General features: G+C 42.5%; 1 protein-coding gene across 2 annotated transcripts in view; it reads right to left on the minus strand.

Annotated features, from left to right (window-relative positions):
* BICDL1 (BICD family like cargo adaptor 1) overlaps window positions 1–27,460 on the minus strand; it is a 74,497-nt gene that overhangs the window by 7,300 nt on the left and 39,737 nt on the right. The window contains exons 5-10 of one of the 2 annotated variants that reach the window (XR_010792841.1): window positions 21,939–22,118; window positions 16,038–16,256; window positions 13,106–13,249; window positions 11,176–11,306; window positions 9,513–9,633; window positions 3,951–4,059 (exon numbers count right to left, since the gene is read on the minus strand). Coding sequence is in view for 1 of the 2 variants with exons in the window: in XM_066603662.1 (XP_066459759.1) it covers window positions 9,513–9,633; window positions 11,176–11,306; window positions 13,106–13,249; window positions 16,038–16,256; window positions 21,939–22,118 (795 nt within the window). In the remaining variant the exon portion in view is untranslated. The remainder of the gene's footprint in view (window positions 1–3,950; window positions 4,060–9,512; window positions 9,634–11,175; window positions 11,307–13,105; window positions 13,250–16,037; window positions 16,257–21,938; window positions 22,119–27,460) is intronic. The other variant, XM_066603662.1, reaches the window with a different exon arrangement.

A 27,460-nucleotide genomic window follows, 5' to 3' on the forward strand; every position in this document is an offset into this window, starting at 1 on the left:
TATCCCCCGTACCGCAAAACGAGGAAACCCAGGGCCATTATTCCAGGCTCTTCCTAGTAAGGAAACCCTGCGGGAAACAGTGGATGATAGTGAACCTGAAACCTCTGAACACCTGCATCAGATACAGAAAATTCAAGATGGAGTCCATCTCCTCAACGATAAAGTTGATTCCCAAAGGAGCCTACATGGCAGCCATCGATTTAAAGGATGCTTATTTCCACGTACCGATCCACGAGGGGTCCCGGAAATACCTAAGGTTCGCAGTGGATATGGGCAAAGGAATAGAGCACCACCAATTCAGATTCCTGCCCTTCGGGATCTCCTCAGCACCCAGAATCTTCACCAAAATTATGGCAGAGGTAGCCGCCTACCTGAGGAAGAAGTCGGTCCTAATAATACCCTACCTGGACGATATTTTAATAATAGCAGAGTCCAGAGAACTCCCAACGGAACACCTGGGGATAGTGCTAGAACTTCTCCAATCCTTAGGATGGATCATAAACTGGGAAAAATCCAGCCTAGATCCCGACAAACAGAAAACGTTTCTGGGTATAACGCTCGACTCAGAATCGCAATGCTCCTGCCTACCCGAGGAGAAAATACAAAAAACCCGACGGCTAGTCAAAACCTTTTTACGGAGACGATTATGCACAATTTGGGAAGCCATGTCTCTCCTGGGAAGCTTGACGTCATGCATTCCAGGAGTGGCATGGGCCCAGGCTCACACCAGAGCCCTGCAAGCCTCAGTCCTATCCACGTGGGACAAAAGGCAGTCCTCTCTAGGGACAAGAATGTACATCCCAAGCATGGTGAAAACATCCCTGCGTTGGTGGACATCCCCAGAGAACCTGCGGAGAGGGGTTCATTGGCTACAAAACCCAGCCACTCACATCACAATGGATGCAAGCGCCTGGCGATGGGGAGCGCATGTGGGGGACCAGTTCTTTCAGGGCCCATGGCCTCAAAGGACAAAAGAACAGTCCTCAAATTACAGGGAACTACAGGCCGTATGGCAGGTCCTACAGCAGTTAGGGAACTCGCTACGGGACCAGCATATAAAGATACTGTCAGACAATATCACCGCGGTCGCCCATATACGACACCAAGGGGGCACAAGATCTCCTGCTCTGCAAAACATCGCACAGAAAATTTTCCACTGGGCGGAGGGCCGGATCCTCTCGATCACGGCAACCCATTTGAAGGGGACGCTAAACCAAAAAGCGGGCTTTCTCAGCAGGAGGCAAATAGACCCAGGAGAATGGTCTCTCTCCCTGAAAGCATTCAGAATCCCGATCAACCAGTGGGGGACCCCACAATTGGACCTGTTCGCAACCAGCGAAAATGCCAAAGTAAGCAATTTCTTCTCCCTCCGGCCAGGAGATCGTCCGACAGCAATAGACGCCCTAGGCCAAGACTGGGGAGAGGGGCTGGTGTACGCCTTTCCTCCTATACCGTTGATCCCCAGAGTCTTACAACATTTCAGAACCCAGGTATGCACACTAATCCTGGTGACCCCCTTCTGGCCCAAAAGAAGCTGGTTCGGTCTTGTAGCAACATTGAGCGTCCAGGACCCAGTCATCTTCCCTACCTGGACAGATCTTCTATCGCAGGGGCCACTGAGCCATCCGAGCCTAGACAAGCTCCACTTAACAGCATGGCTCTTGAGGAATCCTCACTAAAAGAGAAGGGATTCTCAGAGAGAGTAGTAGAAACGTTAATGTCCAGCAGAAAAAAGACTACCCACCTTATCTACCAGAAAGTTTGGAGAAAGGTTTTCCTCATGGAGACAGGGAAGGGATCGTGGAGATTCTATCCCGGACATCCCTCTAATCTTAGAGTTCTTGCAGGAGGGCCTAGAGATGGGCCTCTCTCCAAGCACCCTGAAGGTCCAGGTCGCAGCCCTTAGCGCCATATGTGACACAAAGTTCGCAGGCAACAGATGGGTCAACAGGTTCCTAGCAGCAGCAACTAGATTACGGCCTAGGCCCATAAATCTTTTTCCAGACTGGAACCTTAATTGGGCCCTAAGGGCCATGACAATGGTACCATTCGAGCCGATCGAAGCACTACCCATAAAAATGCTTACTATCAAGACCATTTTCTTAGTAGCTATCACCTCCGCAAGACGGGTTAGCGAGCTGCAGGCCTTGTCCATTCGCCACCCGTTCCTGAAAACCTCGGACACCAAATTAGTATTTAAAACGGACCCTGCCTTCATGCCAAAAGTAGTATCACATTTTCATAGGTCCCAAGACATAATAATCCCCTCATTTTTTAGTAAACCTAAAAACGAGGAAGAAAAAACCCTAAGCTGCCTGGACGTTAGGAGAGCAGTCCTAGGCTACATAGATGCGACAAGCCACTGGAGGCTGGACGACAACTTGTTCATCCAGTTCAGTGGCCCAAATAAAGGGAACAAAGCGGCAAAAAACTCCATAGCCAGATGGATCCGCCTGGCCATTATAGAGTCCTATAAGGCCCTCGGGAAGGAAATCCCTTTAGCTCTTAAAGCCCATTCTACAAGGGCAGTAGCATCCTCATGGGCCGAACATAGCTCAGCTTCGGTCGAGCAGATATGCAAAGCCGCAGTCTGGAAGAAACCCCACATGTTTTTTAAACACTATAGGGTAAAAGTGCAGCAGGACGAGGACATGGCCTTTGGCCGCAAAGTCCTCTCGGCAGCAATCCCACCCTAGGAAAACTTTAGTTGGTACGTCTCAATTGGTGCTGTCGTGGAGACGACTGGGGGAAAAAATGGATTATACCTACCTGATAATCAGGTTTCCAGGAGTCTCCACGACAGCACCCGTACCTTCCCCCCCCTAAATTGATAGAAAAGAAACTATATAATATAATATAATTTTATTTTAAAAAAAAAACCCGGTTAGGGGAAAAAATTTAAGTTGAGCTCCTACCCCGGCAATTCGTTAGAATCCACTGAGGAAAGTGGGGAAGGGGGGAGCTTTTAACCTCTCAGTGTGTTCCTGTCCTATCAGGAGGAGGCAATCTCAATTGGTGCTGTCGTGGAGACTCCTGGAAACCTGATAATCAGGTAGGTATAATCCATTTTTTCTAAGAACAAATGTGTTTAAATTTAAAAAAAAAAAGGCCTCAGTTAGCTGATGGCTTTTGCTACAGAACTGAGGAGGTGAAGGGTATTCCTGCCTTTAAAGAGATCTGGAAAGTTCCCATTTCCTGTCTGGATGGGAGGCGGTCTCTCACTGCAGTCACGGGCTCGTGGAAAACTGACAAGGGGCTTATTCCGATGTGCGTATATCGGCCATGTTTTCACACTGTCTCTGTGCAGAGGGAGGAGGTGGGGCGGGCGCAGTGCAGTACACTGAGCTTCCGCCCCTCGCCACTATTTGTAATGGTATTAGATGGAACATAGCTCCGCACCCCTCCCACTGCAAACCGTGGAGAGGGAGCGGGAGCTCAGTGCACTGCTCCTGGCACACCTCCTACCCGTACGTAAAAAAAAAAGTGAGAAAACCCCTTTAAAGTTTCCCTTATTAGTGCTCTTATCCTTAGTTGAATTTAACAGACATGTATTATTATTGCTCAACTGTAATATGGAAGCACAGTAGAGCCAGAGAGCCTTCTACAGCCACATTGAACTTGGGTTTTGTATGAAGCCATGATATAGCCATGTAGATGAACCTTATTGGAAAACCTTTGCTGAAGATGCTCTGAGGATGGACTAGTACGTTGTAGCTGGAAACTACATTATACATTTAAACCATTTTTAATTTAATTGAGCCATTTACACGTGGAACTAAGAGCTGGGATGGAATGATCACATCACATAAGAGCTTGGTACTATGAAATGAAATGTAGTTAAATAATGGGTACAGTAAACACATGCCCTTCAATTAAAATGCCTTTGGTGAGATTGATGATGGTCTAACATGATGGATAAGCCACGAAAAGCTACACAGACAAAATCTCACCTCTAAGGCAGGAGGGGTGTATGATTAAAGTTGTCGGTACAGGAACTGAGAAAGGCCATTAGATCAGAAACCAAAGGAGCCAGATAGTGAAAAGCCCTGAGGAAGCAAACTAGAGCCCAGAGACAAGAGAGATGTGAAGATGTAGTGCTTTGGAACCAACCCTAAACCAGTTCACGCTAGCATTTTGCTGTATTATTTCCTACCATAACGGAAGAGATCCTACTTATGTTTATGGAATACAAACGAATACCAATTCCATTTGCAAATGGACAATCTGCAGCATATTACTGCAGCAGCAATGGGGATAATTTAACCCCTCATCCATCCACTGTGGGGAAATCCATGCATAAACTGGCATGCAAGGTGGATTTTAAATTCACAGCAGTCTCTTCTTACTGTGAATTGCACCTTCTGCAATGCAAGGATGAATTTAGGAAAAAATCTGCATGTAGATTTTCATAAATTTTTCATCTCGTGTCAATGTACCCTGAGAATCAATTTAATCACTGACTTTAATGGTGAACTCTTGAGGGTTCCCTTATGTCCTACCAGCAGCACAGCTATGGGGTATTTCTGCCTCTCTGAAGTGTTGGGACAGATGGAACTTTTATTTAAATGAAAAGCTAATTAAATAGCCCCGCCCCTTTCCCTATACAGGGCTAATTATCCCTACCTAGCCTTGTACTTTTTTCTGTCTTGTGTGACTCGGGACACTTTCATTAAAAACAACATGCAAGCTGTGGCAGAGGATCGCTACTTCCCTAAAGTGATGCAAGGCGGTTTGAACACAAAAACGCCTCATGTCCACAGGGAAATCCTACATTGGGGAGCACAATACTAGACTAAGCTTCATGGCCCGATAGTGTGCTCGCCCGTGTGAAATTAGCCTCAGGGACAGATGGTGCTAGAAGACACCTTTGTGTCTCCATATGTTTTAATTAACCATTTATTGTTAATTTTTTGTTTCTTATTTCCCTTTTTTTTGTTCTTACAGTTCGGGCTCTGTCATATTTTTTATTAATTGGCCCTGAATGAAACAAGTCGGCAGTATAATCTGGCTGCTTCCTAGGCTGTGGGTGAGCATATAAACGGCTAAAGAAAATGTACTTAATCTCTTTTCCTCAAAAATATGGGTAAGAAAGCTTCTAAAGCCACTATAAGTACGTGGATAAAAGAAGCAATCAGAGTATCCTTTGCCTCTCAGGGATTAGATCCCCCAGAATTTGTAAAGGCGCACTCAACTCACACTGTTTCCACTTCATGGGCGGAAAGATGCTTAATCCCTTTAGAGTACATTTGTGAGGCAGTTTCTTGGAGCTTCTACAACCAACCTGCAGGGTTATTACAAATGGTCTTCCTGATGTGAAACACTCATAACTCCCGTTTACATGACACTCAGATACATACATTTGCCAAATAAAAACTTTTGAGTTTCTGTTTCCATTGATATCAAAACAAACAGTAAAACTGCCCTTGATGCCCATAACAACCCATGCGGCTTTCATTTCTCAAACTGCTGAGTTAGAAAACTGAGCTGTGATTGTTTGCAATTGGCAATACGGGCAGTCTTACTTTTAGACAATTTTGCTAAATGAGGCCCAAAAAGTTTTATTCTGCCATAGTTGTCGCTAGGGGGATAGGACACAAAAATGACTGCCAGCGAAGACAGGAGAACGTTTTGTGATTTTGATTTTCATGTCTACCAGTTGATTATTATTGTGCAACATAATTTTCAAAGTTTGGTGAAGATCTATCCGTTTCACAGACCTTATGCCCTGTAATTTTTTTCTCTGGAGGGCATTGGTCTACATGCCACCCTTACCACCCACCATGCATGATCTGCATCACAGAAGCCGTTGCATCAGTCAGTCAGGATAAGCTACAATATGTATGGCAGGAACTTGACTACAGGCTTGATGTGTGCCAAGTGGCAAAGGAGGCTTACGTTGAATACTTCTGATGTGGAAAACATTTTTGATGTTGTGCAGCAAAACTTTTTGAGTTTCTGTTTTCATTGATATCAAATGTATGTATCTTGAATGTCATTAAATGTGAGTTATAAGTGTTTCAAATCAGGAAGATCATTTGCAATAACCCCAGTAGGTTGGAGTCCAGGTTGTCAGAAAGCGCAACCTTTGGTCATTCAGATTAAGATGCCACTCGGCAGGAAGGCATTCCCGATGAAGTTCTTCCTGCTTCTCCATAACTGTGCAGCTGTTAGGAGATTAGGGAAGAGATGGTTTCAATTGGTAATCTATTTCCCTTAGCTCTAACAGCAGCAGGAGCTTACCTCCCTAAAAAAATTTAATTCCTTTGTAATGCCTTAAAATTAACATGAGGCCAATAATTGGCCCTTTATAGGGGAGAAGGCAGGGCTATTTGATTAAATTTTCCTGGAAAGGTCCATCTGTCCCACCAGTTCACAGGGGTGGAAATACCCCACAATTGTGTTAATGTTACGACTAAGGGAAAACTGTACAACAATAGAAGTCAAGTCTGTTTTTCTTTGCCCCTTGATGTTTGGTAACTGCATACAGCCAAAACCCTGTCAAACCTTGGCAGCCATTTGTTGTGACGCGTGGGAAGGCTTTCGGCCGTGTGTGGTTACTGTATCATGGGAAGGTTATAATTTTTTACTGATTGAAAAACCGATGCAAATTAGAAAATGTTCACACATGCATATCCATGTATTATGTACAAGAATTTGTAGGCTCCATTCATGTGGATGGAACAGCTAGAGAAATGTCTACAACAAATCTGCAGTGTGTGAATATACCCTTATCTCTTGTTATGCTCCAAAAAGAATGTTAGATTGATTGCATATGCTGAATACTGATCGAATAGATTCACAGAATACTAGTATATGTTCTAGAGTCACAGGCGCAGGGGAGTAGAGAAAAAATTATTAACCGCTTTCACTGAAAAAACTCCAATTAAAATTTAACTTTTAGGGCGCCTACCCACTGGCGATTTTTTTTCCTTTGCGTTTTGCGTTTTTTCTGAAGAGCAATTAGTATAGAATATGTTCTTGTCCATTTGCGTTTTTTTTTTCGGTCCGTTGCAATTTTTCACATAGGAACTGTCAGTTGCATATGTGTCCTTATTTTTCTCTTAATGCACCCATGAATGTCAATGGAAATTAACGGAAAACGCGCAAAAAAGCCGCGAAAAATGCGGCAAAAACGCTGCGTTTTTCACGCACGAAAATCGGCAACGCCAGTGGGTAGGCGCCCTTAATGAAAAATAATAAAATGTAAAAACGTGCGGCTTGTAACGACAGACAACATGAATAGTGGTCAACACTGGCACCCATTGTGGTAGATGAAAAAGCCACATATGTTGGTCTAGGTAATACCGTGCTTCCCTGAAAATAAGACAGTGTCTTATATTAATTTTTGTTCAAAAAGGTTTAACTTTTTTACATGCATAGCTGCCTGGACACTATTTAAATTGACTTGTTTAATTAACTGTTAGCAGGGCTTAATTTTGGAGTAGGGCTTATATTTCAAGCATCCTCAAAAAGCCTGAAAAATCATTTTGCATCCTCAAAAATTCTGGAAAATCATGCTATGTCTTATTTTCAGGGTATGTCTTATTTTTAGGGAAACAGGGTAGTTCCTATGCATAGATAAGGGGGACCAAAGTAATATGCCTAAAGTAGTGCCTGCCTGCCCGTATCTTAAAGGCATATAGGCTAGTCCACTAGAAGGAAAAACTATGGACAAAAGTAGAGAAAGTATTCGTAGGGAAAAACAGAACCCAAATGATGTAATTAAAGTCTCTGTAGGCTTTAGTATGGAAGGGATTAACCAGATAGAAACCTCGTGACAGAGAATCAGAGAACGCCATGAGGATCATTGGAACTAATGACCACTCGATAATCTGTCTACTGAACCAAACTTTGACTTTGACCATTGTAGGAATTAACCATATCCAATATTTACTCAGAGTCTATATACATCTTATAGCTCTATATCTGGTTAATCCCTTCCATACTAAAGCCTACAGAGACTTAACATCATTTGGGTTCTGTTTTTCCCTACGAGTACTTTCTCTACTTTTGTCCATAGTTTTTCCTTCTAGTGGACTAGCCTATATGCCTTTAGGATACGGGCAGGCAGGCACTACTTTAGGCATATTACTTTGGTCCCCCTTATCTATGCATAGGAACTATTACCTAGACCAACATATGTGCCTTTTTCATCTACCACAATAGGTGCCTGCCAGTGTTAACTACTATTCATGTTGTCTGACGTTACAAGCCGCACGTTTTTACATTTTATGATTTACCATTAAAAGTTAGATTTTAATAGGAGTTTTTTTCAGTGAAAGTAGTATATGTTCTAGAGCCAACCAAAAGAATCGCAGTTGTAGATCAACTTGTCAAATAGCCCATGCCTAATGATTATCAAATGAAAGGGAAATAAAACCCATAAGAACAAAGTGCCACTCAAAGGAGCACCTCAAATGCTAAACAAAATTTGATACATCCAGATTTTGATGCGGAATTGACAATAGCAGAATTCTGCCAGCAATTCCATATCAAAATCTGCAGGTAGCAGTGCGGATTTTGGCGCGGAATTCAGGGACAGCATATTTTGCAACACTGTTGCCAAATATTTCATCCTGTGTGAAAGGTTCCTTAGGCTTCCAAATACTGATGCAAATGCTGGCTTTATAGAACTCAGTCTAAGATGCTGCTCACATTACGTTTTTATTGTAGGTTTAGTGTATATGTTAAACGTGCATGAAAAAAGTACACAAATGTAAGAGAGGTCAAACATAGTCAAAAGTATGCACTTTTGTACTGTCTTTGATCACTGATAGCCTGTGGGTACGTTGAGGAATCAGTTTTAATTAGAAATGAGCGAGCACCCAAGTGCTCGGGTCCGCATTATTCGAGTTGAGCTTTTCGTAAAATTCGAGAGCTCTACTCGAGTAACGAACCCGATTGACTACAATGGGAGACTCAAGCATTCTCTCTCTCTCGCCTGCCTGCCTGCGAAATCACGCCTGTGGACAGGCACCCTTAGGTTTCCATTTCTGTACTGCACGACATACAACCTTAGTGTCGAGTCCAAGTGGATTCATTTATCTACTTAGTCTCCGCCTATGTTCTGCCTTAAACACCACTTTTCCATAGTTCTTTACCAACCTTAATACTAGGATGAAAGAATATGTGTATTGCAGTTTCCTGCAGCACTTATGGGCAAAACACAGGTCGCACATAATATTGTTATGCAACTTTCATAAGATTTTAGTTGTGCAAATTTCTTACTTTCTTCAAGTGTCATTGTGTTTTGCGACTCTAGAAACAAATTACTACGAACCATCCTAATTATTGAAAAAAAAAAATAGTCGAGGCAAGAAGTGGAAAAAAACCCTCTCCCCATTATGATTTCTTGCACCTTTACATTTGTTTGCCCCAAGCCATCCTGTGACAGCGACTATTAAAGAAGTTGTGACTAAAGTCTTTATCCAGCTCTGACCAATAATTATACAGTTCAGACATTTATAAGAGTTTGATTTATTATACAACACGCAGCATATGAAAGTTCCTACCTGCCAAGCCTCCAGCTGCTGTGACAGATTCAGCTTTTGTTGAATGGCATCTAGTAGTTGAGTGTTCAGTGACATCAAATCAATTCTACATTTTGCCAGCTCCATCTCCACAGCATTTTTCCTAAATAAAAAAAAAATCTACATAAATGCACGTGATCTTTGGTCAAGTTTAATAAAGGAAATCTATTGGCCTTCTGAAATCTACAATCATATGCAAAAGTATGTGTAATCCCCATAAAGCTGATAGCATTTTATTAGCTACTGTACTTGACCTAAAGTAGAGAAAACTTTGCAAACATCTACTTAAGAGTAGCGGGTTAAGTGAATGGCACCGAGTTGCAATACCACCCACGACCCATTGCCAGGTATGGCACTATTTTTGGAAGAAAGTAGCTATGTTTTATGCATATTTATGCAATGCAACAGAGAGGAAGCCTCCACAGGGAAACATGGGCTACAAAACCTCATGAGTCGCGAGCATATCGCCGGACCTGTGTCGGGTTGTTGCATGCTACAAAACATTGCGTGTGTGAAGGAACCCATAGGAAAGCATGGGCTTCACATACATGCGATTTGTAGCATTGTAGCAACGCGAAAAAAATCGCGCGACTTTGTCGCCAGTGTGAAGGAAGCCTAACACTTACATCCCCAGACTCAGCAGGTCACCTACTTTTAGCTTATATGCTTAGCTGATAGGGCTAAGAGAAGGTGACAGATTCCCTTTAACCCTTTCCAATTCACTGTCTGACGTCTTAAGACATTATGATTTAAGGCTGTACAGCTCCGAAGTTGGAAGACGACCCTCGGGGTTCTCTTACTGTATATTGCCAGCCTTTCTGCTGTTGGAGCCTATCCAACGTTACCTCATGCAGTACTGGCTTTAGCCAGCATATAGCGCTGTTGTATAACAGCAGAAAAAGAGTAAGCCCCCTAGAAAAACCAGGATACAAATTGGATTGGAAAGGGTTAATGAATGTTTTTCAAGGTATTTATAAGAGATTGTTATTCACTCTATGGAGGAAAAAGTATCTATTACTTTTTAAATTTGCGTAGAAATCCCAGCACGTAGCAATAAGAAATCTATTGCTCAATGCATTTCTATAGAAAGCAATTTTTTACAGTGAGATTAAGTGAGAGTGTGATATCGCGCTCCGCAACCTGCATTTTACCTGCGGATGTGGGGTGATTTTAAGACAAAAACGGAAAGAAAACTTTTGAAAAGGAAAAAAGAAAACAAAAACTAAAAAAAAAAACGCCATCTTTCGGTGCATCTTGTTTTCGGATGTGGCCATAATTTAGATATAATATTAACCCTTTCCAATCCACTGTCTAACGTCTGAAGACATTATGATTTAAGACTGTACAGCTCCGATGTTGGAAGACATCCGTCGGGGTTCTCTTACTGTATATTGCCAGCCTCTCTGTTGTTGGAGCCTATCCAACGTGTCACCTCATGCAGTACTGGCTTTAGCCAGCATATAGCGCCGTTGTATAACAGCAGAAAAGGGTAAGCCCCCTAGGAAAACCAGGATACAAATTGGATTGGAAAGGGTTAATATATGAATTCTATGGCATTTCAATCAAACATTTAAGCCACCAGAATAATAGCTGCTACACAACAAGAATCCTTCAGTGAAGTCAGAGATGTAGAAATTGTAATTACTTGGCTATAGCTTCGTCTCGATCCTTTATGGCCTTCAGCAGCTGTTCATGTGTTTCATTATTTTGGGTAAGCTCCAGGAGGTGGTCCCGTTCTTCTTTCAGTGCAGTCATTTCCACACTTAATAAGGTTACCTGTCAGAGAACATGATATTGCTGTAAGGCCTCTCTCAGATGAGTGCATTTTAGCTCCGCATTTGGTCCGTGTTTTGCAGACTGTTATACGGAGCTGATATAAATCTATGTATCTATTCACATGGCCGTGTTTTTTATGGCCGTTTCTTAATACCGCAGCATGGCCTATTATTCCCCCATTTGCCTCCATTTTGCTATTATTTTCTATTGGGCAAATATAGATCAATATTTGCCCAGTAGAAATGATAATATATGGAGGCAAATATTGATGAACTAGTGATGAAATCTGGTTGTAATGTCATCTGTAATACGACTATATAACGGATGTATGACCATACGCTTATCTGAAAACGGCCTTAGGGTGCCTACCCTCTAGCAATATTTATTCTTGCGATTCAAGAGCGATGATTATGAAACCAATGATTTTCAATGGTTTCATACTCATTTGCGATTTTTTTTTTCTTAAGTCTCGCAGCGCAGAGAAAAAAATCTGCGATATCGCTCATTGCCCCTAATCGGGGCGGCGGCAGCTGCAAACATAGGGAGTGCATTGTGGACTTCTGTAACAGCAATGGCAGAGGATTCCTTCCTCCCCAGCTGTGGCAGAAGTCCGTGATTTTATCCCATTTCTGTCAATGGAGCCAGCAGTGCTGCGGCCTTATTGAAAGCAGTAAACTGAAATATAAGCCCTTCCCTGAAAATCATGGCTAGCTGTAAAAAAAAAAAACTATACTCTTCTAGAAAAGCCATCCGGCTCTTCTCTCTCTGGCCTAGGCAGTTGTTTTCTGGAGGCCAGGGATTGAAAAATTCCCACCTCCAGAAAGCGCTGGCAGCTGACCGCTGCGAGCAATCATAGGCAGCGCTCAGCTGTCATTCAATGGCTGAGCACTCCCTTTGATTGGCTGAGCGCTCAGCCAATGACACCAGCGCTTTCTGGAGGCCGGGATTTTTCAATCCCCGGCCTCCAGAAGACAACTGCCGGGGTTGGAGAGAACAGCTGGATGGCTCTTCTAGGTGAGTATATATATATATATATTATTATTTATTTATTTTTAACTTTTTTTATAGGAATCCTTTGCCATAGCTGTGACAGCTGTGGCAAAAGTGCGCGATGTACTCCCTATGTTTTCAATGGGGCTGGCAATGACAACAAGCGATATCGCAGCGTTTTCTCTGCGCTGCAAGGCACTCGATCTCGCATCGCTAGAAAAAAAAAAACACTAGTGGGTAGGCCCCCCCCTAGAGTGAGTGGGATATATCACTGAATAGATATTCAATGGTATTGCAAACTTCTGTGCATAAACATGAATACTAAGTTCTAAGGCCCCATTCACACAACGTAATCTTGGCATGGATTCTGGCATGGTTTCCACACCCAAATTAACTGCAAAATCCCCACCATTTTAGCATTCTACGAAATACTACGGAAATTCATGCTATATGTCACATGGCATGTATTTTTCAGTAAGCAGATTTTGAAATCTATGTTTCAGAAAAAAGCTATTGACTTGTCAATTCTTGACATGGTTTATGCACTGAAACCACATCCGATGGCCAAATGCAGATTTGTCCCATTGACAAGGGCTAAATCCACACATGGATCTGCATGAAAATCCATGGGAGAACTTTGAGGCTCAGCTTTGATTTTTTGCCGCAGACTAGGTTGTCAGATTAGATGTGGCTTACACCTTAGTGTACCATATGAACGAGCCAGGTGCGCACTCCTAAATACAAAAGGCCACCATGACGTAATGAAAGCATAGTTCATTGTGATCGTGAGACCTGTCACTAAGTTGTACCTGTTTATGAAGCTGTTGTAGCTCCTCAAAGGTTTGCTTCATTCTTATTTGTTCTCCTTGTAAGAGCTCCCTCAGAGCTCTTGAGTCCTCACTTGTCCGTTTGATCTGTTCCTCCAAACCATCATCTTCACATTTCCGTGAACTCTATACAGTGAAATGATGAAATATTGTATTATTTCAAATAAACATGACAGTAACAATAAACCTGATGTGTGAAATAACCAAGTACTAATCCAGGTCTAAAGGTCTTTTTACACTGCAAGATAAATTGGTAGAAGCATGCAACAAGCTGTGACGCAGCAGTTGTATACCGTTCGCTTGACAATGAACAATATTTGGGTAGTTCGGATCATTCATTGGATCAAAACTCCTCTTCTACTCAATCCCTCTGCCACTGCTTTCCAGTCAGCAAATTGTTACGGCGCCCGTTTATATGAAAGGATTTGCTGCAGACAAACAATGATTTTTAGGTCCGCATGTAAGATCCGATCAGTGAGAATCTAATGATAAATCACTGATTGTTCAGTCGCTGTGCAGGTTACATCTAAAAATGTATCAAGCAGCAACATTTGATCTAATGATTCGCCCGATAATTGTGCCGTGTAAAAGGCCCTTCATGTATGTCACTTCTAACACTGCATCTCATCTATTGTATTTTATCTTTCCTCCTTCCCCTTAATTGCAACAATGGGCTTTTTACAGGTTTACATCTTGGCAAGTGTTATCTTATTTCAAAGCCAAAATTCAAAGCCAGCATCTGTTAGGGTATTTTTACACTGAACGATTATCGATCGGATGCCTGTCGGGCATCTGTTACCTGATAGATTGTCCCGTGCAAAAGCACCCTTACTCTATTTCTAAGACCCCATTTACATTGAAAGATGATCGCTCAAACGACAGTTTGAGTGACAGTTTTCAGCGATCATCTTTGCATAGTCTATATTAGCTAATTAGCTACTAAAAAGCTATGCAGATGGAGCAGGACACTGCCGCTATGGCTTGGAAAACAATACAGCTGTTTTGCATAAGCAAACAGCTGCATTGTTCTACGAGCTAATAGCTTGCGTCCTGCTGTGAACTACCAGTGGGACACGAGCTGAAAGAATCTTATCAGCGCTGTCGACTGCGATAAAAGCCTGCACCACTGATAAGAATTAATCGCTCAATTCTAGAAACTAGAATTGAGTGATGAACGAATCGTGCACAAAAACTGCACAATGTCCATGCATTTAGACGCAATAGTAATCGCTCAAAAGATGGCTTTGAGCGAATTTTAAGCGAGAATCGTTGTGTCTAAATGAGCCTTAACCTGGTTTACATAGTGTCAGTGGGTAAAGAGAAGCAGAAATTTCCCGTGCCTAGGGTGCTCTTGCTGCAATAATATGCTTAAGGGTGATAAATTTCACCATTCATCAACGGGTGCTGCTTTCTCGATTAAAGGTTTCTTCACGTGTTCCTCTTCTTACGTAATTTACCTTTTGTGTTGTCCATGTGGACTGCAGTACGTAGGAGAAACAACGCTTGAAGTTCGTACTAGAATTAATGGACATAAAAGCTCTATTCGTACGAAGAACCTGTCATTACCTGTTTCGCGCCATTTTGTGGAGAGTGGTCACACGGTCGGTCAACTACGATTTAGGGTGATCGACTGTGTGCCCCCTCTCTCACGTGGTGGCGATCGTGAAAAAATTCTCCTTAAAAAAGAACTACACTGGATCTATATTTTAGACACTTTGACGCCATGTGGCCTCAATATAGATTACAATATCACGCAATATCTATAGTGCTGTTGAACCTCACTGTATCTGTCTTACTTTTATTTGTGCTTTTTTTGTATTTGGTATTTATTTTGATAGGTTTGTCATATTTTTACTTTTTTTCTTTTGTTATAGTGGTGAAATATATATTCGTTTGAGATATTGGATATTGGAATCTACCGGAGTGAACTTGGAGCCACACATGGAGACTTACATCCTTTATTTGCAAACACATTTTGTACATATGCATATACAGCGGTTTCTGCTGCGTTTTTGTAGCGATTTGTACATTATGCATCTTTTTTCTTGGTGCTACTAATCCCAGCTGTTATATTTGTTATGTTTCTATACATTGCGATATTTGGATGTTTGCTCTGTGTTTGCCCCTGTTCCTCCTGTACTGTATGAATTATTTCTTGTATTTGATTAATTAATGCATGGACTCTTGTTGACACTTTCGGCTTTTTTTGACCTTTTTTCGCATTGAATACGTAGTATTTATGCGCCCTGCTTTGGAACGCACATTTTGACACGCAGGCCTTTTTTCGCAAGCTTGCGATTAATTTATGCGCCCTATTTGGAAGCGCTTATTCTGATGCGCACATGTGGCACATTCAATGACGTGTGTTCACGTGACAGTGTAGACACGCTGTATGAGGCCCCTATGCGTGGTACGTCGTGACATCATGACGTTCTATCACATGACTTTCTCCATGACGACGCCTGATGCCGGAAGTGCCCACAAGTATCCATGCATTGATTCTAAACCCTCCACATGAGGTATTAATTTGCAATTAACAACTGATTGGCTGTTTGACTGCATATATACCCTGTTGTACCATTGCTTTCATTGCATTTGAAAAAGACTTTGTGTCGAAACGTCATGTATCTGTGACTTGAGGAGGAATAAAGCTCTGCATCATTTATCTGCACCTGGTTTGCTGCCATACTTTTCTCTACATACTAGTGTCAGTGGGTTAAACGAGGAAGAATGCCTAAAAACAATTATTAAGCCACTTTGTACCATTTTTTGTTATTAAATTTTTTTCATTAATATAATGCTCCTGTGAATCTTATATGTGGTTAATTCTACTCCCATAACCTCAGACTGAGCAAACATATGATACTGTTATCACCCAAACCAAGCTTTTGTACATATATGATGAATGAAGTACCGCTGCTTCACAAGTATCCAGTATGCTTAATATAAGGCTCTTCAGTTCACTCAGGGCAGTGCGGAGGCTACCGGCTGGCACGTCTTTGGCAGATGAGGTTTCAGAGGATTCATCCATAGAGGAGTCGGTGGACACAGCAGAATCTGCACTTTCATTCCCCCTAAGTTGGCAGCAGAGAGATCGAACCTGGCAATGTGCTTCCCAGAGCTGCAGCCTCAACTGAAAGTACAAACACGGATGTTAATTATACTATTTAACAGTACAAAAAACACAATAATTGATTATATAATAAAAATGCATTATTCAGTTTCCTTCACACACACTTTTTAGGTGGCATTTTTTGCTCCTCTGAAAGCCTAAGGCAATGTTCACACGGGGAAGATTTACTGCGGATTCTCCATGCTGAATTTTTGCACTGAAAATCTGCAGCATTTACAGTAGCAGCAAAGTAAGTGAGATTTTCAAAATCTGCAGAAAAAAAATCTGTTGAGTAAATGGACCTGCGATGGAGATTTCAAATCCTCCACATGTTAATTTAAGCTGTGGATTTTCAATGCTGATTTTGCCCTTTACAGTGCAGAAGGCGAAATCCGCGGCAAATCTGCAGCATTCCCAAACCAAAATCCATTGTGGATTTGCTACTGTGAAAGACCAGCAGCGCATCCACGGTGTGTGAACATAACATTATAAATCTTATTTTTTTCACCTGAAATAACAGGTAAAGACGTTCAATAGTAAATTGCCCACAATTGCCTACACTGGAACATGTTACTCACCCTACACTTTCCCCTTCTCCTGCAACATACACTTGGTGACGTTCTTCTGCAGTATAAAAGGTGACCACGCTGAGCGTGCAGGTCCAGTGTGGTCACCTCCACTTGCTGCTAAGTGGCCACTGCATAGCTAGCAGAGATTACTCATTAGGAAGTCCTAAAGGGGTATTCCAATTTCAGAAATCCTATTTCAATATATTCGAAATCGGAAAAGAATGCACTCACCTATAAGATGTTTATTTCCAAAATGCTCCATTCTGCAAATATTGATTCCTCTTGCCCTCTGGTTGTTTACTGCTCATTGGCAAGGAAGCAGACTAGAGATGAGCGAGCGTACTCGGAAAAGCACTACTCGCTCGAGTAATTTGCTTTATCCGAGTATCGCTGTGCTCGTCCCTGAAGATTCGGGTGCCGCTGCGGCTGACAGGTGAGTCGCAGCGGGGAGCAGGGGGAGCGGGCGGGAGAGAGGGAGAGAAAGATCTCCCCTCCGTTCCTCCCCGCTCTCCCCTGCAGCTCCCCGCTCCGTGCCGCACCCGAATCTTCAGGGACGAGCACAGCGATACTCGGATAAAGCAAATTACTCGATCGAGTAGTGCTTTTCCGAGTACGCTCGCTCATCTCTAAAGCAGACCACCTCTTGGTGGCAAAGCAGAAAGGTAGCTGGTGGTTGGGCCAAAAGCTAGTGCGCATGCTCCTGAGATCCCAGTGATCAGATTTAGAGAAAAAAAAGGAGTAAGAAGTGCAAAAGCACCGACCTCCTCTGCTATTTCTTTCCATGAAAGAGGTAGTCAGTTTTCCTGACAGCATGCTGTAAATCACCAGAGGGCGGAGGAATCAATATCTGGAAAATGGAGCATTTTGAAAATGTACTTGTCACTAAGTGGGCATTTTATCATTATGGGATTTAAAAGATGTCCTGGTGGTAGGTAGTGGGGGTATCTACAGATATTAAGTGTAATATGCACACTAATATGCTCAAGCTTCACTAAGTGCATAAATGTGTAATATAAAAATAGGTGTGCCCTGCTGCCTTTGAATGGAAACTCAATTCCATTGGCCTGCTCTGAGATAGATATCACCGCACACAATAGAGGAGACTGTGTGACATTGATTTAAGGCACAGGTGTCAAACACAAGGCCCGCGGGCCGAATCCGGCCCGCTGCCTCATTTTCTGTGGCCCGCCGGCTGTGCAGTAAGTTCCTTCACTCCTCCGTGCTGCAGTCAGTAGGCGAACTTCTCTCGGCTTGTTCTGTCTAGTGCAGACAATAATAGAGGAGTGCCGATAGCAGACTGACAACGGCCGCGGAGGGAAGAAGACTGCAGAGAACATGATCTCTGCAGCAAGAAGAGCGACGCTGAGGAGGAGCAGCTGCAGGGTGGGATCCTTGTGTGTGTGTGTGTGTGTCTGTATATATATATATATGTGTGTCTGTACGTATATGCGCAGAATAGTGTGCGTCTGTGCATGTGTATGCGTGTAGTAGACATGATAATTAATTAGTATAAAATGTCTATCGATTTGCACTAGACGTATTATGTGTGTTTTGTGACTTCAGCCTAATCTGAAACTCTGCTGCATAAGGAAAGAGTTAAATCACAGTGTTATATGTTATTGCTTGAGTTTATCCAGAGTGTTCTCCCAGTCCTCCCCATCCCCCACACAGAATCTTCTTGAACAAAGAGATATCTACTTTCAGTTTCAGATTCGAGCACATGTTTGTGAGACAAAGACTTGCTTATACATTGGACTTGAGAGAAGGTGGGCAGGAAGGAGGGGGGGATTCTATATGATCCGACAAATGAGAATCCTATATGTTACTGATGTAACCTGTTGCCCGCCCATGTTATGCTTTGCAATAAAAGGCCCTGTCTGGCTGTTTCTGGGCAGAGAGCCATTTTGGATATGAGGCTGATAGCTTGTGTCTAATTTGCTCCACGATGTGTGCACACGATACAATTCGGAAGCTACAAAATACCCCGAAACCTGCTGGAGAAAACCGTAATCCAGATCATGCGCAGAATGGTGTGCGTCTGTATGCGCAGAATGGTGTGCATCTGTAAGCGCAGAATGGTGTGCATCTGTAAGTGCAGAATGGTGTGCAGGTGTATGCGCAGAATGGTGTGCGTCTGTGCGGGTGTATGCGCAGAATGGTGTGCGTCTGTGCGGGTGTATGCGCAGAATGGTGTGCGTCTGTGCGGGTGTATGCACAGAATGGTGTGTGTCTGTGCGGGTGTATGCGCAGAATGGCGTGCGGGTGTATGCGCAGAATGGCGTGCGGGTGTATGCGCAGAATGGCGTGCGTCTGTAAGCGCAGAATGGCGTGCATATGTATGCGCAGAATGGTGCGCGTGTGTATGCGCAGAATGGTGCGCGTGTGTATGCGCAGAATGGTGTGCGTCACTGGCCACTATGCAGGACCTTATTACCAATCGGTCCATTGTGGGGTTTACTTTTACTTTACTGTTTTACAATTAGAATCGGCCCTTTGAAGACAGCCATAAGGCTGATGTGGCCCTCGGTGAAAATGAGTTTGACACCCCTGATTTAAGGCATTCCCATCTTGGGAATCCTATTTCAATATGTCCAAAATCATAAAACAATACACTCACCCATAAGATGTTCTGTTCTCCAGATTCCTCTGTCCCCTGGTTGTTTACTGCTTGTTTCCAGGAAAACCGATCAACTCTTCTAAGGAAAGAAATAGCCGAGCACAACAGTAGCTGGTGGCCAGGCTGGGATCTAGTGTACCCGAAATCCTCTGCCCCTCTACTTCTTTCCACAGAAGAGGTACTTGGTTTTCCTGGCAATGAGCAGTAAACAACCAGAGAATCACAGGTGCAGGGGAGTAAAGAGATGTAAACCGCTATCACTGACAAACTCCTTAAAATGTAACCTTTAATAAAGAAATATTAAAAACTAGAAAGTGGCGGCTTTAAACACAGACAACACAAATAATGATCTACACAGACAACGCTGCATGTAGTTTCTAATTAATAGTTGGTTATGTCTTAGTATGTAAAGGACATAATACCAGTTTGTCGAGGAAATAGGTACAAAAGCTGCAAAAATAGAGAAGTAGTGGTCCTTAACAGATGTAGAGGGAACCAACCAAAAGGTATTGTTCCCTGACCACTAAGACAATGCCTGTCCGCCCATCATTTTAAACAAATAGGCCTGTCCACTAGGGGACAGAAATGAGGACCAATAGGCTAAATATAGGTATAGGCATAAGACCCAAAAAGGTTCTACTAAGGGGTCTAATATCCCAATTGTTGCGTGAGAGTCAAACGAGAACTAGGGCTCTGAGCTCACTATAGGCCCAATGTGATTTAAGTTCTGGATGATTGCTCAGCACAATCGTGCGGTTCACCGAAGACAGTTATACTAAGCGATAGATTTCAAACACATTGAAGAGATGAGAATGCCCCTTTAATGACTTAATACATAACTGCTATGGAAAACTTTAAAAGAATGTGATAGATCCTCATCCAAAAATAGCCAATAAGAACTGCAGTAATTCTATTCTATTAACGTACACATAACAAAATAACTGTGACTGTCAAACATTTCACAAACTTTGTTCTTTTGGTTGGCCCACAGTCTCCTTCATTCTGCTCTTCCCTTCTGCACAATGGCAGAACATTTGGACAATGTTATTATACTATTCTACCATTGTGCAGAGGTGAGGACCAGAATGAAGGAGACTGTGAGCGAACCAAAAGAACAAAGTTAGCGGAATTTTTGACAACACATCTAGAACGGTTTGTCTTAATAGTATTGTCCTGCCTCGTTTATTTCTAAACATCAGAAACTCAAACTGCAACCAGGTCATTAACAGTCCCCAAAGGCCAGCTATATTGTAGTGGAGGTATCTGAAGAATTGTTTCAGGTCCAGCGACTCTTGGGGGCTCCGTGCCCGCACTACCAGTCCTAGTACCCGGGCTGTGTGGGAAGGGGGGGGGGGGGGGCGGTGCAGGGGAGCCCCGGTCTTTGTGACGTCTCCTGGTCCCTGTGATCCGGGCGTGCGCCCAGTTAGCCGGGTTGCTGGGGACGCGGTGGGTTACCGCTCCACGCCACACTCCTGTTGCCATGACTCCCGGGTGCACATGCCTGTCTTTAGCAGGTGCCAGGGGCTGTTCTTCCAGCATCCGGGTTTTAGCTCCTGCGGCTGTCAGACTCCCCGCCCCAATCAGCTGCTGGGGCGGGAGTTCTGACAGCATTTAAGCGTCTCAGTTCCTGTCAGTGGTTGCCAGTGTATGTTTGGTCTCCTGCTACACCCGCAATTCCTTGTATTGATCTCCTGCTTTGACTTGCTTGCGCCGGACCTGACTTTGCCTTTGCCTGACCCCCTGTACTGCGTTCTCTCCCGTTGCCAACCTGGATTGCCTGACCTGCCTTTGTGTTTGTTTGTTTCATGTATTTGTCTGTGTGTCTGATTCCTTCCTGCATCCCTAGAGAGTCTAGGGACTGTCGCCCAGTTGTCGCCCTAGGGCCTAGCCTAGGGGGGCAAGTAGGTAGGGACAGGGGTTGCGGGACCCCAGTTCCCTGACAAATTGAAGTTGCAATGTTTGTGCATTTGGATATAAAATACGATAACATGTAAATTTAATTGAAGTAGTGACTGTTGTGAGTTTTGGTGTTGTCTTACAAAGGGAATTAACTAAGATGCATTGCTTTTATCATTATGTTTACACTTTGGCTATAGATCAAAGGGAACCTGTCACATTAAATATGCCGTCCAATCAATGGGCAGCTTGTATAGAGCAGGAGGAGCTGAGCAGATTAGTAATGTAATTTTATGGAAAAGATTCAGTATAACTTATATTTTATTCATCTACTGTATATCTCTGCTCATTCTGAGCTTAGAGGTCCAGTGGGCAGTTTTATCAGTGACTGATAGCTGCGTATGTCTGTGCATACAGAGATAGCTGTCAATCACTAATAAGACCACCCATTGGAGCTCAGGATGAGCAGAGATGAGTTAATGTTTTCCCATAAAATGACATATCAATCTGCTCAGCTCCTCCTGCTCTATAACAGGTTCACTTTAATATGGATTACAGCAGTTCTATTGCAGAAGGATTTCTGGACCAATGGATTTTCTTAATAAATGCTGGTACGTTTACCTGCTCCCGTTCCTGCTCCTGCTCTTCTGCCTCTATACTCTGTTCGATCTCTGACAGCAGCGAGGTACTTGTGCTGTTTAGATGTTGGAGACTCTTCTCGTCTCGGAGCTCCTCCATTTTCATTTGCAACTGCCGGTAAGAATGCCGTAGCTCTTCCAACTCCAGCTGACTCTCCCCCAGCTGCAAAAAGAGTATAAAAACCCCCCAAAAATTACAGCTTATATTCTAAAAGTGGAATTAATGCAGAAGTTAAAAACGCTCTATGGGAAGAAAACAAAATTAAAAATTGACAGTTATTTTCTATTGAGGAGACATATTGTACCATTTACCTTACTTCATATTCCATACTTATTTAGAAAGTTCTTAAAAACACACTGGAGAAAAATAAATGTAAACGTCTCTCCCTGCTCTTCCATGCCGAACTGCAACAGGCAACGGACATGGTCGAACAACAAACCATCCTTTGTTCATGTGTTTCTCCTAGCTGCCAGACAGTCAATTTTAAAACATTGGCTATCACAGATGCTCCCTGAAGTAGTAGAAGTCATGGCCCAACTTATCCAGGTAGAGAGGCATAAAGAAAGAGGTGCAAAAAACATTTTAAAAAATGGAAGGGATTTCTCACTTCTCACTTTTTGGACTCGGAAATCTCTGCTATAGTTACCCCCTTTAGGTATACAGAATGGTAACTCATGGAGGAGTTGAGGGGAACTCTGGGACGGCTAGCAGTAAGTGGAGAGCAAGCAGGAGTCAGAGGGCCCTACCCTAAGGCAAAATCTTTTTCAGTTTTTTTGTTGTGACACAGAGTTCTGTGACACGATGAGCCAGTTGTGTGACAACGTTAGTGCAGCAGTCACGTTTACAACACTTATCCTTCCCCCAGTCTTCTCTTACTCCCTTCAAAGTTGTTGTCTGTAAGAAATTTACATATAATTATGACTGGATGTGTTTTAAAGTCTGGCTTCATAAATTTTTTTTACTTGATAAACTATAGTGAGAGATATATTTAGCGGGGACTCGCTGCTCACACTTTGTTCACACTCTACCAGCTTTGCATTCATTAGATAGCCATGGATAGTAAATATAACCTGGGCATTGTACGAACATTGATGTAGCCCGATTCACATCACAGATATCTACAAAATGTGATTGTTCTCAGCAAGAGAAACCACGTAATCTTGTAGATATGATACCTTTTAATGGCTAACAAAAATGTTATAGCGAGCTTGCGAACCAACGCAGGGTTCTTCTTCAGGCTTAATGGATTGGATCTGAAGAGGCATGGATATTTATACACACTTATAACATACATACTTATGACAAGGCACAGATATGGATGTGATTGGTTCGCACTTAAAAGGAATTCTGCAACAGCAAACAAACTTTTTTGTCTAGGCACTGATAGTGGAGTGAAAGTTTTATGGTCCCTAAATTACTGGGGGGGGGGGGGGAGGCTAGAAATGCTACAAAAGGTACACTGACATTTTTAGCTAAACACTGATAAGGGAGTGAAAGTTTATGGTCCCTGAGTTACTGTTGATGGGGGTCTTATCTGTGCAATAAATGTCTCACACTTCCCATTCGCGCATAAATCCTGGGGAATAATTTAACCCAGTATTCAGTGGGTCAAAGGTTGTTATCAATTTATATTCCCAAATTCTTCTGTGGTTTTGTGACTTGAAACCATCCTTCAATATCAAAACCCTCATATCTCCTATGTCATGTCCATGGTTAGAGAAGTGCTCGGCCACAGGCAATTCTCTTCTTCTGTGTTTAATCGTGTGGCGATGAGATCTCATCCTCGCTTTCAGTCTTTGCCCTGTTTCTCCGACATAAAGCCCTCCAACAAGAAATTTACTGCACATGATCAGGTACACAACATTGGACGAGGAACATGTGAATGTCCCTGGGATCTTATAGTCCTGCTGTGTGTTGGGGATCCGTATCCTGTCCGCGGTCAGTACATGTGAGCAGGTCTTACAGCTCCTTACATTACAGGGATAAGTTCCTTTTTGTGTCAGAGGGTAATGCACTCCTGATTATAAAGTTCCTCAAGTTAGGAGGTTGCCTGTAACACAGAAGCGGAGGGTCCGGGAATATGGTTTTCAGACGGTCATCCTTGTGCAGGGTATGGTGGAGTTTCTTTGCGGTTTTCCTTAGTACCTCTAGTTGCGGATTGTAGGTCACTACTAGAGGCACACGATTGTTTCTTTCCTTCTCCTTGTATTGGAGTAGTTGATTTCTGGGTATCCTGGTGGCTCTGGTGATTTGGTCATCAATTGAGGTGGGATGGTAGCCCTGATTTATAAATGTTCTTTTAAGATGGTACAAATGTTCCTCTCTGTCTGTTGGGTTGGAGCAGATCCGGTTGTATCTGATGGCCTGGCTGTAGACAATGGACTTTTTGATGTGTTTAGGATGGAAACTGTCCCATCTGAGGTATGTAGTCCGATCAATCGGTTTTCGGTACAGGGATGTCTGTATTGAGTTGTTTAACATCTTTATGGTGGTGTCCAAAAAGTTGATTTCTGTATGCGAGTAGCTTAATGTCAGGTTTATGGTGTGGTGGAATGCATTGAATCTTTCATGGAACACATGGCTGGCATTTGGAAATGCTTTAATGCTCAATGAGTTTGGAAGTGTCTTTGAAAGAACAGCTGCAGTACATTTAGCACCGGGAATTTAGTACATGTTTGTCACCATAGTAAAGAAAAACCATGAATGCACTAGAGGAAAATACAGAATATTACTAGGGTGCAAATAGTTAAATTCTAAAGGTGTATTGTTCTAATCTTATTGCGGACTGTCTATGACATGAATGGGATAATGAGTTACATATCATAATAATCTGACTAAATCAACTGGATACAGTGGAATGGATGTAATTATTTAGTTTATCTCAGTGATCACACTACAAGCCTGGACCTATTTCAGGTCACTCTAAGGCTTGGTTCACACAAGGCGGATTTGCCGTGGAAATTTCGCTGCGGCTGCTAATCCTGGGTTCAGCCAGCCATCTGGATGAGATTTGGCTGGGGTCACACAGGACGTATTCCCAGCAGAAATCTCACAGTTTTACTGCAGCGAAAAACTGTGAGATTTCCGCAGGATAAGCGCAGCTCCAAAACCTGCAGCATGCTTTTCCATTGCAGCCGGCTCTTTCATAGAAAGGAGCGAGGCCGCAACGAAAAAAAAAAAAAGAATGGACATGCTGCGTCCTAAGAATCCGCGCCGCAGCACCGGCTTATGCCGCCTTTGCCGCGATGGATTGTCCGCCCCATGTGGACAAGATTTTTGACAAATCTTGTCCACATGGCTGGAAACGTGTGGAAAGTTTCAAATGTCTTCATACTCATCCTTGTAGACCATTCAGCAAAATACATAACATTTTAATATTCTGTTGTACATAGAAGAGAGGAAACCCGTAGCGAAGACCAAATAGGATCCTTAATTGTACGCTGGGTTTTACTGCACAGAACAGAAGGGTTTTGGATTTGTTACCCTATCAACATCCTTTCCATGACCCTTGGGCCAGTTCACCACTTCCTTGTTAATGAACTATGCAGTCCTTTTGGAAAGGGGTGTTGTGTACAGGTTCTCCCCATTCAGTAGGAAAGGGCTGGGCCTCCTCTATATAGGAATCACAATCTGCCTGTATGGTATGTACGCTCTTAGGTGGGTGATTGTATCTAAGAGTGTTAGTTTGAACAAACCCAGTTATTTATGCAACTTCATAACATACTTCTCATTGTGGACCAAAAAAGTGAGGTTTTACTTTGATGTAATAGGTGACTGCTCTTCTACGTTGATAAACATACATAAAGGGGAAAGTTTACCAAAGACTGGCAATCTTACGCTAGTCGTGAGTAGCGGCACGCTGGAGTAAGATGCGCCAAATTTGTTAAAAGGTGCATGCCTCTTAATACATTTTGTACATCTTTAGCCAGTTCATGTGCCAGAAATGCAAATCAATGCCAGCCATCAGCTGGGGTAATTTATACCAGTTTCTGGCATATATTACAGTAAAATTGATAGTCTGAAAGTGGCCACACCCCCAAAGGATGCCAAACCAACTTTTAAGAATACAGTAGTGGCGAGGGCATTGAAAAACAAAGTAGCAAAAATTGTATAAGTACTCAAATTTGCAGCTTTTTTACTCCAGGATTGTGGAATACAGCCATCATAAATTTCGCACTTACATTTAATAAAAGCAAAGCAGAATAATTTCATGCCGCCCTAACCAAGCAGGAATAGACTGCCTCATTAAATAGCACCATGTTTTAGGCTTCATATTCACAAGCCTATGACATGTTGTTCCATGTTGAAATTCTGCATATGGATTTTGCTCATTGACAGGGCAAATTGCGCTTGTGCATCCGCACAAAAAATGCACCAGAAAGACGCAAATTTTGGAGGTGCAATTCACACAGTGCAATAACAATAAAATGATTGAAAGAAGAACACAACATTCAAGAGCTGTTACGCTACAATATTTGTACATGGGGTAATACTATTTTTGTGGACTTTAAATAAATAAGATACTTAAAAGCTGCATTGACACAAATAGTAAAGCATTTGCTTTTTAAGACTTTTATTTTTCTAAGAATTTTTTAAAGTTTTTTTTTCTCTATTTTAGTTTTTGTACTTTTAAGAAAGCAAAAAAAAACAACAAAGGGGATTTGTGTGTCGAAGTCATAAAGAAGATTAAGAAAATGGAATGTTAATGCTGAATCCGTATAAGGTTTCACAAGAATGTGAATAAATTATAGATCCTGAAAATAACCTAGCTTTTCATTTATTTGCAAACAGTCAATATTTAATGCACTTTTTAATAAAATATAATGTCTAAAAGTATCATTTAATTAGATGTAGGTAAATTGGCACAATACATTATACTCACGTTTACCTTTTTGTGTAATATTAAAAAATCTATTGAAATCTATGGAGAACAACCCCATGCAAAAATCACACATAAATTCCACTAACCAGAAAAAGGAAAACTGCTATGTGAGCATACACTTTCCTATTGACTAACATCCAACATGTGGTTTTGATACCTAAGATGCCCGAAAAAAACAAAGCTAGCAATGCTGTGAACATTGAAAGCAGGGTGTGAATCTGGTCTTAAATCGCCTGACTCTGCTGTCAGAACCCCTACGCCGTATTTCTCAAAGAGCTCAGGCTGCTAATAACAAAATTTAAATGGGTCTTTCAAAAAAGGCAGGGGTGTTTGGCCTATACTTCCTAACTTTTGAACAACAAAGAGTGACAACTGTAGTGGCACATGTAGCAAATGGCAAATTTTTGACAGGCCACACCCCATTTGTGTAAAGCTACACCCTCTGTATCTTATAACTGTCCCTTTCTATGGCACCCTCAAAGTAATACTGTCCCTCAGTGACCCCCTCACATGTCAGTGGCCCCAGTAGTAATATTGCCCCCGTTAATGGCTCCAGTATTATTACTGACCCCCAGAGTAGCCCCTATAGTAAAAGTGTCCACGTTTTATGGTCACAGTATAG

This window comes from Eleutherodactylus coqui, chromosome 5 (genome assembly GCF_035609145.1).
Source record: "Eleutherodactylus coqui strain aEleCoq1 chromosome 5, aEleCoq1.hap1, whole genome shotgun sequence".
NCBI lineage: Eukaryota > Metazoa > Chordata > Amphibia > Anura > Eleutherodactylidae > Eleutherodactylus > Eleutherodactylus coqui.